At 43.7% G+C, this 19,029-nt stretch overlaps 1 protein-coding gene across 1 annotated transcript in view; it reads right to left on the reverse strand.

The window, feature by feature from the left end:
- Window positions 1-1,757: 1,757 nt before the first annotated feature.
- The window catches only part of NFASC (neurofascin), a 187,835-nt gene continuing 170,563 nt past the window's right edge, over window positions 1,758-19,029 (reverse strand). The window contains 3 exon segments of the mRNA XM_065591527.1: window positions 1,758-3,528; window positions 11,217-11,283; window positions 12,942-13,073. Of these exon segments, the coding sequence (XP_065447599.1) occupies window positions 3,300-3,528; window positions 11,217-11,283; window positions 12,942-13,073 (428 nt within the window). The 3' untranslated portion in view covers window positions 1,758-3,299.

Here is a 19,029-nt window from a genome sequence, read left to right on the forward strand (position 1 = left end):
GTGCTTGGCTTTCTTTTTTAGATTCAGATCAATTTCTGGGGTAACATTGACTTCAGTGGAGTTAAACCAGGGATACATTTTGTCCATTTCCTCCTACATTTTTTTTTCTTTTGTGGTTACTCAAGGAGCAAGGAACACGGTGTCAGGGTTCTGTATGCTGAGGTGTCAGGAACCTGACTCATCTGGTCTTTTTGAGGTAACCATCTCTAGTCTCTGCTGATCTAGGAATGTTATGGTGGCTTTAGTGAGCAATATGTGAAATAGCCACAAAGCGAAGCACTTCTCTTTCCTTTTCCAAACAGATGCTATGTAGGTGGCTCAGTAAAGTGATTCACAGGGACAGAACATAGTGGGTATGAATTACAGGCCAAGCTGCTCTCAATAACACCCTTGCAACTCCATAGGGGTGCAGGTGTAATATGGTGATTAATTGTGTCTCATCCCCCTCTAGTGGCTGGTCCAGAGAGAGGATAAAAACTTCCTATTGCTACCCGCCAATGGAGGCACTCCTTTAAATCAAATGACAGAGGCATGTGCTTTTGGTGGTTCCTAGGTACATTCCCTGTGATGTTCCTGGGTGGGTGGGTGGGTGGGGAGGCTGTTACACCGGTGATTTGGCCTGTGTGTACAGCATCGCTTTAAATGATGATCCCAGACGTGTACACCACATGTCCTCTTAAACTCAGCACTATTTGAAATTTGGCTTAGTGTGTTATAAACCGTTCAGAGGTGGCTGCTTTCTTCCCTGGAAGTGAGTGTTATGGGTCTCCCCTTGCTATGGAACAATGTCAGCTGAGTCCATTAGAATTAAGCCTCTGGGTATAATGCATTTACATTGACAGTAACAGAGTGATGGTTATGATTTTTCTCCCTCTAAAGGAAAAAGTGAACTACCATGGCAGGTGATTTCCTTTGTGGCTTAGACCATGTTAGCAGGAGTACCCCTATGCGTAGGAGGCAGCTTTGGCAGTCCTTTATCAGCAGTCTGTGACCCATTCTGATTCACATGGTGCATCTAACTTCTTTGCCACAGCTAAAGTCTCCCTCCTGTTTCTTTGCTTCATTTGACTGAGTGTGTTACATAGGAATGGACCTAGTTTGGGTTTCTTTCTTAGAAATGCAAAATAGTTGAACTGTTAAATATCATGGCAGCTTTAGGGAATGTGGCAAACATTGTGTCTAAACTATCCCTTTTAGTAGAAACTCAGTGGTTTGAGCATTGGCCTGCTAAACCCAGGGTTGTGAGTTCAATCCTTGAGGGGGCCACTTAGGGATCTGGGGCAAAATTGGTCCTGCTAGTGAAGGCAGGGGGCTGGACTCGATGACCTTTCAAGGTCCCTTCCAGGTCTAGGAGATGGGATATCTCCATTAATTTAATTATTTATTTATTTATTTAAACATCTTTGTTAGCAAGATGTCTTTGTAGCAAAGTAGCTTGAAAGCTAAAACAATTGTATGAATCCTACTGCATTTAGTCCATTATGTCCAACAGAACCATCTTCTTCAGTTAAAAAACAAAAACCCCGCTTAACATTGTATAAGTGTGAAACTGTCTGAAGTCATCTGATCTCTCTCAGCAAAGGTACCTTTGGTTTCAAAAGTGCACGAGATGGGGAGAAGACACACGGCATTTGCCACTAAGTACGGGCTATTATAAAACTCTATCTTCTACAATGATCCATGCTTTCTCAGCTGGAAGGGCTGCACAGGCATCCTTATTCCTAGTGGACTGACAGACTCACGTCAGCGGCTTAAGCTGTGGCTGAATATTCTTAGTTTATTAAACTTCAGGGGAAGTTTGAAGCTGTATAAGGCATATGGAAGAGCATTGTAATGATAGAACTTCCTATAAAGACATGTTATTACAGCGTATTAGCAGGTTAGCTGAACTGAGTTGTCTTGATATGTAAATAACAAAACGGATGAGCGTTCCACATGCAGCCTTAAGCACATGGAAATTTCTCCTGTGGGGTGATTGATCGAAGGGGAAAAGGCCGCTGCACCAGGCTAAGAGGAGATTTTTAACTGAGTACAAATTGAATGACACCCCATTGATCGGAATAATGTGGAAGGAGATCCCATGTCCTGCATCTTTGCCATTTACAGGCCTGGGCATCCCTGAAACTTTCAAGGAGCTTAGCAGCAGCTGCAATGCTGGATTAATATAATTTGTTCTTTTACCCACCCCCACGGCTGTTAGGTGCCATCTTTTCATGACTGGATATATGATATCAACCCTTAGTCCCTTTTTCCTATGTTAATACTGGTCCTTCCTCTTTGCTTCCCACTGATTTATGGGTTTTTCCTTAAAAGTAGTGGGGTTTGCGGGGTTATATTTTTCTCTTATAAAATAAAGAATAAAATAAGAGTCTCCCACATTTATCCAGTGGCTGAGCAGTCGCTTGGAGTCAGGTGAGCTGCATCTGTCTGTCTTCAATCAAGTCCTACATTTCTTCCCCAACATCCCTTTAAAAAAAAACTCCCAAAAACTGTTGCTAAGTAGCATGGACGCAGGGTAATCTCACCCATCGGTTCCTTGGTGACAGAACCCAATGTGGATGTTTAGCATTAATAAGAGGTATAACACAGATCCAACCGCACCAATGAAAACCTCACGGGCATAGTCTTCCTCTGGGGCCCAGTGCTGCTTCACCTTACAGGAAGGGTCTTTGCGGTGCTGACTTGTTTTGGAGGCGTTATGAGCGAGGTGTTGGCTGTAAAGACGTCCATCTCAAATACAGTCCCAGAGAATGTCCCGTTAATACAGTAACGTGTTGTTTCTATTCCTAGCTGATTGACCCCTCCTGCTTCCTTGTGTGGTTTCATGCTGCTGTTAACCTGGATAGGCCTTGTATCCCCATCCCCCTTTCTCTGATTTAGGACCTTTCTCCAAGAAAAATAACTTTGAACCCCAAAAAAGGAAAAAACCAGAAACCTCAGCAGTGTAAATGGTGAACCAAAGAGAGCGCTGCGTTATCTAAAAAAGAAGACATGGGGAGAGGTTGGCGGTCCAAGTTCTGAAGCCCAGGGTGTGGAACCTGTGCGTCCTGCTCTTCCTCAGGCCCCTTTGGTTCAGCTCAGATTTCAGCTACAGCTACAACACGTTAGCACCCCATGAATCCTTGCCATTCACTTGTTTGCTAAGGATAGGATGGCATTGGTGACCACCTGGACTGGTCTGGTTTTGTTTGATCTTTTTTCGTAGTTTTTTTTTTTCATACTCGGGTTCCTGTTGGTGGCGGCGGTTTTACCCCCATCGGCTATGTATATATTTGTCGTTGTGGTTTCAATGTATTTTGTTACGCCAGGGAGTAGATAGCATTGACGGGGGATGTGGCTTCCGAACTCTCGTTGCCTTCTGTCTCCTCTTTGTCCTTCTTGACTGTGTACTGGCCAATAAAGGAGCCGTCCTCGTTGAACTGCCCTTCGCCCCCTTCTCCATAATCCACCAAGCTATCGTCGCTTTCCTGCTTTATGGTGCCGTCCAAGGAGGTGTGGCTACCTGGTGGTTCTTTGTTGTCTTCATCGCTGGATGGCAGAAGACAGATACACACAGTAAGAATTGACAGTGTGGCGTTCAAGGGACACTGTTAAAAACTGGGGGCTGGTTTCTCAAATAAAATCCAGTGTGTTTGCTTACAAGATTCAAATGTACAAACAAATCAGGCTGCTGTAACTGCAAATGGCTAGTCACAATTCCCCTGCTATGCAAATACAGCTGCAGTAATTGCCTACTTATATTAGGCACACAGCTGCATGTGCAGTTTGCACACTTAACTTTTTTGAAAACCCAGCCTCATTTTTATTTTATTTTTTTAAGGAAAACAAATGTCCTTACCTAGTTTATAGATAATCCTTTGCTCAATCAATCGGGAAGAACATTACAATTTTTTTCCTTTTAATTGTTTATCCTCTCTATTTACTTTTTGCATTTCAGTCATCCTTGGACAGTAAAATAGTTGGTTCCACTTTTCTGTCTAGTGAGTTTCACTTTCAGATTCTCTTGCACAGACATAATCTGTCCTTTAGATAGCCACGCCCACCTGCAATTGGGGGTTGTTTTTCAAAGTACTGCGGGGGGCGGGGGAGGGGGGCGGGAGTATGGGGAGGATGCCAAAATCTGTGCATCTCTCAAGTACCTGTGGAAATTCACTTCTCGGAGTTTATTTTCAATCATTTCATCTCGTCTGTTTGAGGCTAATCTGTTTGAGTCTTCATCCTTAACACTTCTGACATTTTACACTATGAAACTATATTGTTTTCTACAAGAAAGATTAAGCAAGCCCATAGAAAAAACACTTTTCAGAGACGTATCTCACAAAAATCAGGAAAAAAGTTTCATTTCCCCTGTATAGCAAGGACGTGTGTCTCATACACATGAATAATATGTGAGCGGACTGCAGTATACGAAAGAGATGCCTTTCATATCAGTTAATAATGTGTCCTTATTTGATCTCCTATGTCCAGTAGAGATGCTACCTCTATTGAAATCTTAGATGTCAAATTTAATTTTTCTCTTAGTGGGCCTTTTCAATTGAGGACTCAAACTTAGAACTGTCTGCTTCAAAATTGGCTACACAATAAGCAACACTATTTATTGGCCGTGTGTGTGTGGGGGGTCTCTGTCTAGCTAAAATTTAGGGGAAAAATTGGAATGGTCCAAAGTTGCTTTTGCTGAGTCATCAATCTAAAAAATAATCCAGCATTTGAAAGAAAAATGAGGAATTTTTTGTAGCTTTCCTACACTTGGGCAGTACCTCATTGAAAACAGCATTTATGCTATGCTTTGGGTATTGTGCTCTCGGTGGAAACAATGCACCTTCCTTACTTGTAGCAAATAAGCTCAAAGAACGATTGTTTCATGACTCTTTTGTAATGCTCTCCAGCCATCAAAGCAGCAACTGAGCGATAAATGGTTACTCTGCAGGTAAAGCGTTGGGCAAAGCTCGGTCACAACGCAACTCATTTCAATACAGAGATAAACCATTGACAGCTATTTTCACTTTTCCTTCCCATTCCTGCCCCTGATCATTTAGATTCAGGTTGTAGCATTTGACAGTCAACTTCCTCCCTCAGAGCTGTGCATCCTGTGAGGACATTGGGAGCTGCCGTTTGGCCCATAGAGCTTAGTGCTGCTTAGCACTGGGAATGACCTATTAGGTCATTTAATCTATCCCATGCCATTTAAGTGATGGTTTCAGCATCCCATAATGTAGGAGGGATTCGGTGTCCCACAGAGCATTTTGCAGCTCTCTATCATATTACCTTGTAACAGCACTTTGTAAATCCAGTAGCACAACAAAAGCAATGCTTGTGGCCTTGTGTTAACTTGGCATCACGCTAAGAATTAACATGGTAGCTTTACAAGCAGCTTCTTTGTTAAGAATTTAAATCTGCAAGCAGTGCCGCCTTTTAGAAAGCCCAATAACATACACAGAGAGTGGCAAAAACCAGAACAGTTGATCTGAAATCTCCTTTCCCAAGGTTTGAGGTGGGTTCAGATAAAAATGGATCTGGATCAAAAGTTTTCCTCAGGTGGTGTTTGCGGGGCCAGACGCCAGGGCAAGGAAGTTTTCCAGACCCACCCCCTGGCTTTGCCTCTCTCTTGGTTCTATTGTGTCCTGTTAGTACATTAGGAAGGTGATGTGTAGAGTCGTTAGCACATCGATGCAACTTAATCCTGTTAAAATGGCCTTTCATGGTTTTGGATGTGTGGATGAGAAAATAAGAGCACCCAGTTCAGCACCGTTTGGGAAGCGTGGTCATGAGTGACATGGGTCAGAGAGAGAGAGAGAGGTGGGATTTCAATATGTATAACTGACTGATTGTTTAGGCCTAATATCTTTTTGCTTGTGGTTTTGTTGTCTTCACTTCCTCAGCTCCTCCACACAGTGCATAGACTGAGTGCCTCTTGTGGTCAATACATCAGCGGTGCATCATGCAAGCAGCTGACCTGAGGATTCTTAATTCATCTCCCTCAGAACCTGAACCCCCCCCCCAACCCTTGCCTATGTGAGTAGTCCTTAGTTGTGCAATTGGTCCCACTGAAGCTAGTTGGATTTATTGTCTGAATAAGGATTAGTCACATAAGTGTAGGTTGCAGATTGGGCCCTTAAAATTTAACTGGTTCTGATAGGTGCTCCCAACTCATTGAATGTTTTTCAGGAGGAATGCAACTTGCTGGACATGAAGTGCCCAAAATCTCAGTGTGAGGGAGATGACTGTTGTTTAATATGTTAGGTAAAGGGGCAAAAGGTAAGGAGTATTTCAGCTATGAAAGAAACAAACAGCTCGAAGAAAAAGCTAAATGTGCCGGACTTCTGGCAGCACATGGGTCCTACCTTTCAAGAGACCTTCATGGTCCATGTGGATAGACAAGGTGGAAAGGAGAAGAAAGAATGGGAATAAAACAGAGAGAAGCAGAAAGAGCCGGATCAGAGAGAGATATGATGAGGTATGCATTTAAAGGGGCAGGCGCTGAAACACCACTGCATTCCTCGAGGGGCCAATTGCCTCGTTATACCAAATGGAATTGGTGTTACGTTCCTCGCTGGCTGAACCTCACTGGATCCCCCTCAAAAGTTAGTACCAAATTAAAAAACAAGTATCAGGCAGTCAGAAAACAGGATATTTGCAGATGTGCTACAGGGTGTTCCTGTCCTGGGAGCCAACTGGATGGCCTGCAGTCACTGCTGTCCGTGGCAGCATCTAGAATAAGTTGGCTGAGGCTTAGCCGAGTGGATCTCCTGTTTTTTTTCCCCACCCCTTTCATCAATTTGATTTTTCAGTTGAATGTCATGTTGGTGAAAGGTGGTGCACTGACGGCCCTGGAACCTGAAGGTGACCCACACTGGTCCAGGGACCGCAGGCTCCTCCCAGAAAGGCCCAGTGGGACCTCCTCTAGGGATGAGAGGACAGTTCTATCTCCGTGGCCCATTCCGTTCTTGGTCTCTGCTGTAGACTGGCTGCAGTGGACGGACTGGCAGTACTTGTGATATCGACACTTTGTCGCTGGGAACTGAAATGAGACCTACTGAACTCATTACACGTAGGTCACTGAACAGCTGGCAGAGAGCACCATGTCTGTCAGTCAGTCAGTCTGGGCTGGAAGTGAATTGGAGCCCTACAGGTGAAAGGCTCTGGTTCCCTGAGCTCTCCAGCCAACTTCCCCCTCCACAGCGCTAAGTTCCATTGGAATCGTTTGGTAGAATGAGGCATAGGCACTGGCACAGAACGCTGTCCAAAGATAATGGTCTCCCACTTTGAAAATAGGCTCCTCAGCTCAGCCTCTGCGCAGGGTGACCATTGCTCTTTCAGTGGAATAGAGAGATGCGACAGTATCTCGTAATTACAGGCTGCAGAGATTTGAAAGCAGCATGCACGGGGCATAACAGATGTGAGGGCAAGATGAGCGCATATCAGACATGCTTGTGTGGAGGGAAACCAATGAACTCCCGTCCACTCAAATTCTGTCCTCCTTTTAAACTCTATTTGTTACTTTCCTTCAGCCTAACATCACAACCATTCTGAATCTTAATCAGCCAACCACACTTCATACCAATTCTTCAGGTTCACCTTCCTCTCTGTCGGCTTAAGGGAGGCCTTGTTTCCCCCACCCTTCTCTGTAACCTTGGGACATTGTGGCCTGATTCTCTGGAAGAGAATCCAGCTAGAAGATGGTATTGTCATGTCTGGTTCTGCCCTGCATGTTTAATGCTGTGCTAGTAATGATACTTCACACTTCCAAGGTGCCTGTGATTTAAGCACCTCAGAACTTTACACCAATGTTAATCTAAAGCCAGATTCTGACGCTCATATGCTGAGTGGCACCTTCTTCCACAAGCTGAGATAACGCGGGCCAGGACTACGCTAAAAAGTTAGGTTGACCCAACTGTGTCATTCGGGGTGTGTGAAAAATCCACACCCCTGAGCGACGGAGTTAAGCTAACCTAACCCCAGGTGTAGACAGCGCTAGGTCGAAGGAAGAATTCTTCTGTCCACCTAGCCACTGCTTCTCGGGGAGGAGGATTAGCTAGAGCGATTGGAGAGACCCTCCCATTGCTGGAGTGAGTTTCTACACTGAAGTGCTTCAGCAGCGTTTGTAGTGAAGACAGAGCCGAAGTCAATACTCGCTCTGGGGTAGAATCTGTCCCAGTTAAACCCCTTGATAGTGCCGAGAGGTAGGTGACCGCTAGGATACACTATAAGGAGACAGCCCCCTTTAAAAATACCTCCACTGAAGTAGCACCCCCCTCCCCCAAACAAACAACCGACTATGTTGTTGGTTTTTTATATATAAATTGCATCTAAGTTGTCTGTTGTTTCCCTCCCTCTGACCTCTGCCTTTTGATGGCGAGCTCTTCAGAACAGGGGCTGTCCTTAAGCCTTTGGAAAGCACCCAGCATGTAGTGGGGGCTACCACATATTAGCAATAAAGAGGCATTTCTGATCCCTTTCCATTGTCCTGACAAATGTCCTGCTGCCTGGATGGTGCTTGGGCAGTAAATGGAGCCCCACAGAACTGTTCCTTTTGCTGAAGGATAGCAGCCAAGCTAAGAGCTGGGTTTTCCTCTTCCATCTGTGGGTGGTGATAGCATTTTAAATAGCCACGGTGCCCTAGAGTCAATAATGCTTCATAAATGCTTTATATAAATACCCCTGCAATGCAGCCGGCTTGGGGGTGGAAATAAGGAACATTTTGGCCTCAGGCTCCAGGACAAACCCCTGCTCTTACACCAAGTGCCATAGGGTGCCTGTCCATGCAGAAAAAAACGAACCTTGAGCTGTTAAGGGAGCGACCTATAAGGGCAAGTGTCAGGTCACCGAGTGGCTACTTAGATTAAACAACTGAGACCCAACAGCGAGATGTACAGCGATTTGGCTCATGTCTGTCCTGCACAGGGTTCCAATAACACTGATGAAATTCCCAGAGTCCGTCCCATGTGTACTGGGCCCAGGGTGAAACCTGAAATGGAACCGCTAGTTGCTCCTTTGTTGTTCTCAAGTCCTGGTCAGGGATGTCCTCGGACTTGTACACAGTGCACGGAAAATAAGTTACAGTCATTAATATAAATTGCAATTAACTTTCGTAAGCTGTTCTGTCAAGGTGAGCTTACCCTTCTCACAATAACTATTTCCCACCAGCAGAACAGCCTCTCAGAGTGAATAAATTCACTCTGGCTGTCTGCAGGCTAATAAACCATATTGTGTTTCAGCCCTGCTATGTCCCACTGAGCCATCTGGGCTGGCTTCTTAGCACTGGCAAAAGGTGATAGACAAAGCAAGTCCCTTCCATGTGATTATCTTGTCAGAACCTCACCAGTGCGTGTTTGACAGATGGCGCGGCGTCAGCGTACCGGCGTGCACGGAGCAGGCTGCTCTTGCAAAATGAACATTCAACTATGGGGGCACAGACTGGGGCTGCAGCGACAGAAGACAGGCCAGGCAAACAGTTGGTGCAAACTGACGTTCCAATGTCATGGCATGAGAGCTCTAAATCCACAGCCCAAACATGCAAGGGATTGAGAGTCTGGAGGAGGAGTTTCTGTTTGTCGGGCCCACCAAGGTGGGTTTTTGCTGAGGGTTTATTTGCATTCTGTAGCTTTGCATATGCCATGCAGAAAACGAAACCGCTCTGGTCACATGGCATCCTCTTGAGAAAAACAGCCACGCCTGGAACATAATTACTGTAGCAACTTGCTACTAAATGACACAAATATGATTGTCCAAAAGAATCCAATTATTTTGCCTTTTATTCATATAGCTGTCTGGGGCGCTACAGTCCTGTGCAGCTTGATACCAAAGCATCCTAGCTCGCTTTGCATTTTAAATAAGTCCTTCCCATCTCTGGTATTTCAGTTTATCAAGTAATGCTGGGAATATTGTGCTAGAGCTTAATCTAAAAACTCATTAAATCAGGGGAAAGATTCCCATTGACTGCAGTGGGCTTTGGATCAAGCCTATATGGAAAGGTTCACTGCAATTACTTAAGTAAAAGAAAATCATAATGTGAAAGCAAGCTACAGACACGCTAAGGAGCAGGCACACTGTCCATCCCAGTTACTAATACTGTAAAAGGCAAGGAAATTAAAGAGCTGACAAGTTTACCTCTTTGCTTTCTTTGGAAGCAACGAGGAAACCAATGTGGAGCCATGAAGACAATACCACATGCATCAGGGGGTAGCCGTGTTAGTCTGTATCTACAAAAACAACAAGGAGTCTGGTGGCACCTTAAAGACTAACAGATTTATTTGGGCATAAGCTTTCGTGGGTAAAAACCTCACTTCTTCGGATGCATAGAGTGAAAGATACAGATGCAGGCGTTGTGTCAGTATATAATGCCTGCATCTGTAACTTTCACTCTATGCATCCGAAGAAGTGAGGTTTTTACCCACGAAAGCTTATGCCCAAATAAATCTGTTAGTCTTTAAGGTGCCACCAGACTCCTAATACCACATGCAGACATCCACAGAAACTCACTTAGCCCCTTGTTAAAGTATTGTCGTGGCTGGATGGGGGAACCTGGCTGCTGTTCTTTCAAGGATGCCATTGAGTTTGAGAGGGGCTGATAGGATGTGGGGTAGGTCCCAGCTGTTGGAGCAGTGTCTGTTAGGCAGTGAAAGGCGTATTTCAGTGGAGGTTGTTGGGATCCTCTAGGGTAAGGCCTGGCATCTGAATCCGTACAGGTCGCCCTATATGTATTATGGAGTTCTTACAGGCTCTGAGGGCTAATCTGAACAGCATTTGGACATCTCTTTTCTAGATAGCGCACTAACGCTAAGAAAAAGACTGAGCAACAGTGTGTCAAATGGCTGTAATAGCCTTGCACTGTCTGAGGATCTTTGGCTCTTGGTGTGTCACTGTGTGTGTCTGAAGCCAGTTTCCTCCCAAGGAGAATGATCTTGTCCCAAGTGATTGCTGTCAGAGCATTCTCTGCCTCGAGAATGCAGAGGGTGGAGAAAGGACACCTTATTAGAACATTCTAGTTTGGTTGCTTTTCTGGAAATTTAGGCGGGAATTTCTCCTTTTGTAGAGATCTTGCACAGTGGGAGACAGGAGGAGGAGGAAAAGGAAGGTGAAAAGTAATTCATGAGACAGTGCGGTGTCTTGGTGATAGTTATGTGGGGTGGGGGAGAATAGAGAGGGGTGAAACTTGAGTCGGGCAGGTGGTGGGATAGAAGTGGCTTATTGAACACACATGCCAAGTAGAGACATACCTGTAGTCAAATGATGGATCATCTACTTTGTGGTCTTCATGATCTAGGACTTCAACTTTTTCACGCACTGTGATAAAGAAGCAAGCAAAAGTTAAGTTAAATATGGTAGATTTAAAAAATTTAGCTGCATAGTTTCAAGGACGACCTCCTTTCGTGGGTGTGTTTTGTTTGTTTGTTTTTTTGTTTTGGGGTTTTTTTGCTAAGGAAGGTGGATGAGGAGAATACATAGTGAGGACAGTAACTGACATGGAAACTGATTGAGACAATGCTCTCACACATCTGATCAAGAGCCCTTGGCAAATGTACTGGAAAAGTCATTATAAATCATTCCATGTTTTTAATCTCCAAAAGAGCTGTCATTCTATTAGGATGGGTTTATTTAGAAATCAAAGAATAACTTTGTAGGGGTCAGTGGAGAGAAGTATCACACAATCCCCGCCAGAAAGGGCCCCCTGGGTTCACCTATGTCTACAGTGGTTACTAGTAAAATCTCACAGTGCAGTATCTACCTTGCCACTGGTAGGGCAAGGTATTTCCTTGTGGTTATTTCCTGCGTTAAGGGCGCCTGATTCACCACCACCACTACTCCGGCATGACTCCCTTGATTTTACTGATGTAAAAGTGGAGTGTTACAAAGGTGAATTAGACCCAGAATGAGGAATGTTGCAAATACCGTGAAAGATTTTATCGGGAATGGGACACACTAGGATTTTAAGGGTGCCAATTGTATCCATTTCTTTATCAAGCCTTAAGCGTGGGTTTAAAGTGGTGCATGAGATACAATTATTATGCTCGTGGTTTTAATTCTTTCTACTGAGACTCCAGTGTTGTACAGATGAAGCAATTTAAAGAATCAACATTTGCCAGCTGTTGCCACACAGTAAACAGATGCATCCCATTCTAAGTAAAGGGGAAGTAATGATCTGATAATATTACCGTGGGGTAGCTGTTGGCAAATGCTGGCTATTGTACTTCATGCACAGTAGCCTTTCATCTGAGCAGCTCAGTGTGCCCTACATTAACCCCAGGGGTCAGTATTATTCTCTTTCCTGGAAGGAATTATCTGCATTGGGATCAGAACACAGGCCATATTAATACTGCAATTTGACCTCACGTGTCTGTCTCTCTCTCTCTCTCTCTCTCTCTCTCTCTCTCTCTCTCATCTCCTATGGAGTAACTGCAGGATGTTTGCCCTGTATCTTACCTGGAGCCCAGTCCTGCAAGCTTTCTGCTTACAGGGCTGTGTTGACTGGGATAGGAATCCTACATATGGAGGGGCTTGCAGAATCGGGTACTGAGCGTTACCATGGTTCTTGGATACCAAGGTGTAGCAACTCAAATGGCTATAGAGGGGGCATCACTGAGTGAATTCTCCTAAGCCCTGTCTCTGCCTTGGGAAGATTTCAATGAGATGTTTGCAGGAAGAGATCCTTTTGCAGAGAGAGAGAAGCCTATTTGTTGAGCAGATGTCAGGTCACTCTTAACAAGAGCAATGAACTATGCAACCTTTCTCCTGCATAGCAAGCATAGCACGGAGCGCTCACCTCACCTTTAATTAACTGAAATTCTTTCTGGTACCGCCAATTTTCATCCCAGGGAGGAATAAAAACCCTTTGACTCAGAAGAGGGTGGCGGAGATGAGTAAAGCTGACTTAGCTCCGGAAAGCTTAGGGGTTTCTTTAAACTCAACAGTGTGAATAAGACAGTGCTGGATATTGCTCTTACCTGGATATTTCCCGCCTCTGCTTCTCTTAATGAAGCACACTATCAACAAAATCAGAACCAGAAGCGCAATGGCACACATCAGCCCAATAAACCAGCCCTGGGTTGCAATGTCCACGTGGTTCTTGGTATAAGCTGGTAAGAGGAATTTCAAGAAAACTAGTTAAAAAGGGCAGAATCTAACAGCAGAGAGAACTAAAAAACTGAGCCAAGTGGCTAGGAAAACCCAATTCACCAGTTCACAAACGATCCATCTCTACAACCACGTTTCTGCATTGTGTGTGTATTGATCAGTTTGCATCTGAGATGACATGGGAATATGGGCTGGGTTGTTTTTTTAACGCTTTGTCAACTCAAAATTCTGGCAGGAGCTGTGCACGGCAGAGGATCACAACCAACATAAATAAAATGGATCTAGTACAGATTAATGAAGGGTGTTTAAAAATAAAGAAAAATAAAGAAGCTGGGTAACAGATTTGATCATCCATTTACAGTGATGGGGAAATAAGCAGAAAGCTATATTTCAGGTGGGGTGTGAAATTCATCCAAGAAGTAGCTAAAAGCTTTTATTTTCCTGGCACACATTTAGAACAAAGCACTAAATATAGAAAGTTCCCTGACTCTGCTGTGCTCTCTGCATGCAGTGGCAGAATTGGGGAGAATCTCTTAGGGAATAGCCCCAGGTCAGCATTTGGTATAGTTGCTCCAGCACTGGTTCTTAAGCTAGGACAAGCCAGAGTTTCCATTAATCAGACTACCTCTACTTTTAACTCCTTGCTTAGAAGGCAGCTCTGGTGTAGCTCCACCGCTCTTGCTCGCTCTGGGCATTGCCCGAGTATAGACCAGTACCTAGGTGGTACAACCTATCTTGTTTGATAAGGTGTCAAATTCTCTGCCAGTCCGGGTTGAAAAGAGCCGTCCCCGCTGATGTGAGGAAACGTGGTGACCAGGCGCTGCCACAACGGGTGCTGAACTTGGTTGACCCTGTCCAGGCCAGTGAGGAGGTCAGAGAGCTATATCTGGCACCCAAGAATTTTCATAGGCAGATTTCCTAGTGGAGATCCTGATGGCAGATCCATGATGAGCAATCCTTGGATTCCAAGAAGAGTCTTGGCCCTAGAGCCCTGAAAGATGGTATGTCTCCTCGCTGGAGGGGGCTCTGTGTTACACAGCTTATTTCATACGACAAGGCCATCCATCAGAATTTAATATTAAGCAAGGAAAAGTATCCCAACACTTAACTCCAATCCCTGAGCCGCCTCCTACAACGTTCGGGCAATGGGTATTTGCAGCTCCTAAACACAGTAGGACAAACAAAGCTCTAGCCTATAAATAGCAACTCACTGTTATTTCCTGGCTCTCCTAATCAACATGCACCTGGTATTCAGCAAAACCGAGCAGAGAATAACCTTCATTGCATCAGCGGGCTAAACGTAACCAGACTGCCGTGTAAATATAGAGATTCATGGCAAGAGAGATGGGGGACTGCCAGGTTCTGACTCTGATGGGATCAAAAATCTGAGCCAGAATTTACTCGGGTTCGTTCTGACAGGACTAAGATAGCGAATGCCCGCTGTTAATTCTCTTGTAATAAAGAAAACATCCTCAACTAGACTGGGTTTGTTTTTTGTTCATCTGACATTGGCTATGAGGAAGCAGTACCAGAATCCTTAATATGCTACATTTGTTTAATATCACCTAGGTAGGTAAACAATATCAAATTCTAATGTGAACAAGGGCTCAGTCAGCCACCCAGCTTATCTAGTGCTCAGTACCATCTTCCATAGGCACAGATCATCGTAAGCAGTGAAACACACTCATACAGTTAGACACTTAACTACTTTGGACCAACCTTCACGCAGTTAGGCAAAAGCGCCCTTGCACCGAGTGTATGTGGGCCCCATCCTGCAATTTTTTACTCAGGCCAAAATTCCACGAAGGACTGCAAAATCAGATGCCATGGCTTTCAAGTCAGGAGGGGTGGGAAGGATATTTTCCCTTTGGGTAAGGTGAATGGGAACTGTGCGCATGCGGTGACAAACCACATCTAATGTCCTTATTCAGAATGTCAAATAATACCTGAGAACTTTGAAGTTACCCACATTTTAGAATCACCCAATTCTTTCATGACAAGTGGTCACGGAGGACTTGCTCTGCCAAATAGTGCTGATGTTATATCAGCTATTTTAGATGAAGATACAGAATATGAACAACATGGGGGAAAGCATGTTCTGTTGGCAAGCTCTCTTAGGATGATCCCTGATTAGGTTCTGCAAGCCTTGCTTGCATCGGTGTTCCAGTTGAAGTCCATGGGACTATTCATACGAGCAAAAGCCACAGAATCAGACTTTAATTCCATCTTAATACATTCCCCAAACTGATCATTTTTGGATTGTACTCAAACATGGTAACATGATGTTTTTAGAGATACTCTACAAAGTAACACCATAAAAATACACTCTGAAACCTACACATAAAAGCCTATCTAAAAGAGGCATGATATACTGGTCAACACTGTCAAAAATGGGTTTAATTTTAAACATTCCAGATCCAGGGCGTTCCATACCTTTAAACACAACTTCAGGATGTTCCATATCTTTTTTTGCCATGACAATTCATGCTTTCCCTAAAAATTGAACCTGATCAAATTGAAACCCCGATGTTAGTGAGTGGATGTTTCTAGCTAAACTGCTACAAAAATTAGGATAGTTCAAGGGGGGGAGGGGAAAAAGGAGTTTTTACTAATGAAAATGGAATTAGAACCTTGCACGGTGAATTGGCATAGCTCTATTACGGATTTATGCCAGTTGAGGATCTGGCCCAAGATTTTTAGGAGGAGATTTTCAATGGCACAAAAGGGAGTCAGACCAGTTGTACCCTAGAAATTTTAGCTGGTATGGTAGTGTTGGTTGAGCGCGCTGCTTTAAAAAAAAAAAAAAAAAAAACTGCAACATTATTATACAGCCAAAACCTTAGTGTAGACACCGTTATACCAACATAAATGACTTTTTCTGGTATAGCTGATTTCAGTTGGGAAACCGGTATAAGATATACCGGAAATAGCACATTTTTGTCAGTAGAAGCTGCAACTTCACTCGGAGGGTTTGCTGGTATAGCTGTGTCGACAAACCTTCTGTAGCGTAGATCTGTCCTTAGGTGTCCAGTTCTCATTGACTTTCAATGGGAGTCAGCTGCCAGCTTAAATATTTCCCCCTTTAACACTGTCAGCTGGTATTCTGTGCGTGCTCCTTTTCTACTAAAGGACCCACTCTGGGAGCTGAACCCTCTTTAAAGATGCAAGTTTTTATAATGAAAGGGGTGAGATAATTCAATGGAATTGAGAATTGAATTAGAGTAACAATGTTCGTGGTGGAGGTGGGGGAAATAAAATTATACTGGAGAGCTTTGAAATGAAAGGAAATTGTATTAGCAATGCTAACAGGATGGGATTTCTACAGGGAAACAATGCTGAGAAATGGAGTGGTTCTTAACTGAAAACAAAAACCGCCTGAAAGAAAAGCATCATGCCACTATGTGGAATGGGGCCAGATTTGCCACCGCAGGGAGTGTTTTAAACAGACTGTAACGGGAGGGTCTCTCACTAGGATAGTGGAACTGGGCTTCTGTCAAAGTAGGCTTATAATTGCCATCCCTACCCCCCAAAAAATCATGTGATGCCAAAATTACACCTACAGCAAACCTGTATTTAGAGTAAACAGAGTGACTGATCACAGCGTTTGGAAAAAAGGGAATAGGTGGGTGGCTGTAATTTGACAGGATGTTTTGATCTGCCTTTATGCACGGCCAGCAATTTAGCTAAATAAAAGAAAGAAGCCGGGTAATCCAACAGGAATCGATTTGAAACACCATTGCGCTGACACTGGATTTCCGGAATTAATTATAAACTGTGATTCAAAACATGCTTTGACTAAAAATCACAAGTTTATGAACTGACAGCGAAATCGGTCGTAAACCGTTGACCGGGCGATTAGCAAAACTCACGTGCCGTTTCTCTGAAGGCTGAATCTTGGACTGGGTTTAAAGAGGGAGCTCACGACACTGTGCTTCGTGTTGTAGGTGGTCTTTAGAGTCGGCTTCACTGTACTGTTGCTTGTATGGCAGCTAATTTGCTCCCAAAATTTGCATGTGGGGTTAACTGTGGGTAGGATTTTCAAAGCTGCCCAGAACCAGGAAACCAATTCTCATTAAAATCAACAGGGATTGAGCATCCAAGCCCTTTAGGTGGTCTTGAAAAATCTCATCTTATAATTATACTGTATGAAAAATACTACGTTAATTGTATGGTAATGATGCCACATGTTGTCCTAACAGTAAGGTAAGCTAGCGTATTTGATCATTTTTGTAGACAATGGTGTGTGTGTGTTCATACGTACGCACGCATACATATTTATATAGAGAGGTGTGTATATATAGAGAGAGAAAATACTGCGCACAGAAAGACATGCAGCAAAAATATGCATCCAGTGCTAGTTTGATTTTTATACACTGTTGATTTCTAGGTACCAATGTAACTGGTACATATTGTGAAACTTGCATCCTCCTTCCCACGTTTTTAAGGGGTGAAAAAAGGAACCCCCCCCTTCTTTTTAAATCAAGCTACATTTGTAGTTAAGCATCACTTACAACTGGAAAGCACTGTTCTGATTAACCAAAAGCTCAATAGCGTCGGCAGAGAAGTCAGAGTGCAGTATACTGCAGCCGCGGTGCAGGTGGGCTATTTCAATTTGAATGCAGATAAATAAGCAGCAACCTCTAGAATAGATATTTGCAAAACATAACCAAAAAAAATGGACAGTGCTTTCTTGTCATAAAACATTAATGATGGCACATGATGGGGCAGTGGGCTGTCAACCCTCACGTCAATAGCATCCAGCCAGGATAAAAATGAAACTGCAGCATGCATGCATGCATAAACGATTGATAGCTTTGTGGATCCCATGGTGATAGGGCGAGGGTAGTCATCTGGACTTTATCAGAGGAATAAAGATGGTGAATCTTTGAATTTTAATGCCAGTATAATAAGGAGCCCTTCAAATAAAGAAAATGTGGACTTTGGAATAACAAAAATAAATGCAGAGTGCATATCAAAATCAACCAAACGACTTGCTTTTTGGATTCCTTGGACCTTGATTTCCCTTTTAGTTCCTATGCATGAGAGCCCCGCAAGAAGGGGTAAAGAGGCAGGCAGGAAAAGAGAGATGTCTGTTTAAAATTGGCAACTTACAGCTATTCACAAAGAAGAAAATAGGAACATCTTATAGAAACGGTGAGGGGGTGAAGAAGATAGTGTTGGGATCTGGATTAGGTTTGGGATTCAGAATTAAGAGACAAAATCAAGGCTAAGGTATGGCAACTGGAGGTGTTCTGGAAACCTTCCAGGCCACATCTGAACTGGAAAATAGCCTCCTTTCAATTCTGGATCCAAACAAAAACCGAAACTGTAGGGGCAAGCTCAGATTTAGGGACTTGAAGCCAAAATGCTCAAAATTAGGATTTTTTGGATTTGAGGTTCCAGTTCTAAAACCATAGCCACAAAAATGACCCTAGCTAGGAACACCCGTACTCCATGCACCACATAATATAAAGTAGTATAGAAATAGGAAAAACCCAAGTCAAACTAACCCTCCTCCCCCCAAGGCTGTCCTTAAAGGATTCTTTACAAAGATGGTGATAAGAGGAACACTGTGGTGTGGGTTTCACCATTTTTCACAGGATGATAATGGTTAGAGATGAAAGAGGCAGATCAGACTGAGTCAGTTCCCAGGCAAGGTCAGGCTGTACTTCCAAGGTACCGTATACTTGCTAGTATTTTATCAAAGTTGTGCATTGTTATACAAAGACGCTGCACGAATATTAGCATTTTTCATCTGTCTCGTTATGTTAGCATCTTATGGTATAAGGATAACTCGATATAGTTAAGGACACAAATACTTTGAACCTCACAAATAACATACAGAAAGGCCAAATTCTCCTCCCCATCTCTGTCTGGAGCACTGCATGATGTAAGTGCAAATAGAATTTGTTTCAGGGTTTCCTACTTAAAGAGAGATTGTAGAGCACTATATTTTGC

This window comes from Chrysemys picta, chromosome 4 (genome assembly GCF_011386835.1).
Source record: "Chrysemys picta bellii isolate R12L10 chromosome 4, ASM1138683v2, whole genome shotgun sequence".
Lineage (NCBI taxonomy): Eukaryota > Metazoa > Chordata > Testudines > Emydidae > Chrysemys > Chrysemys picta.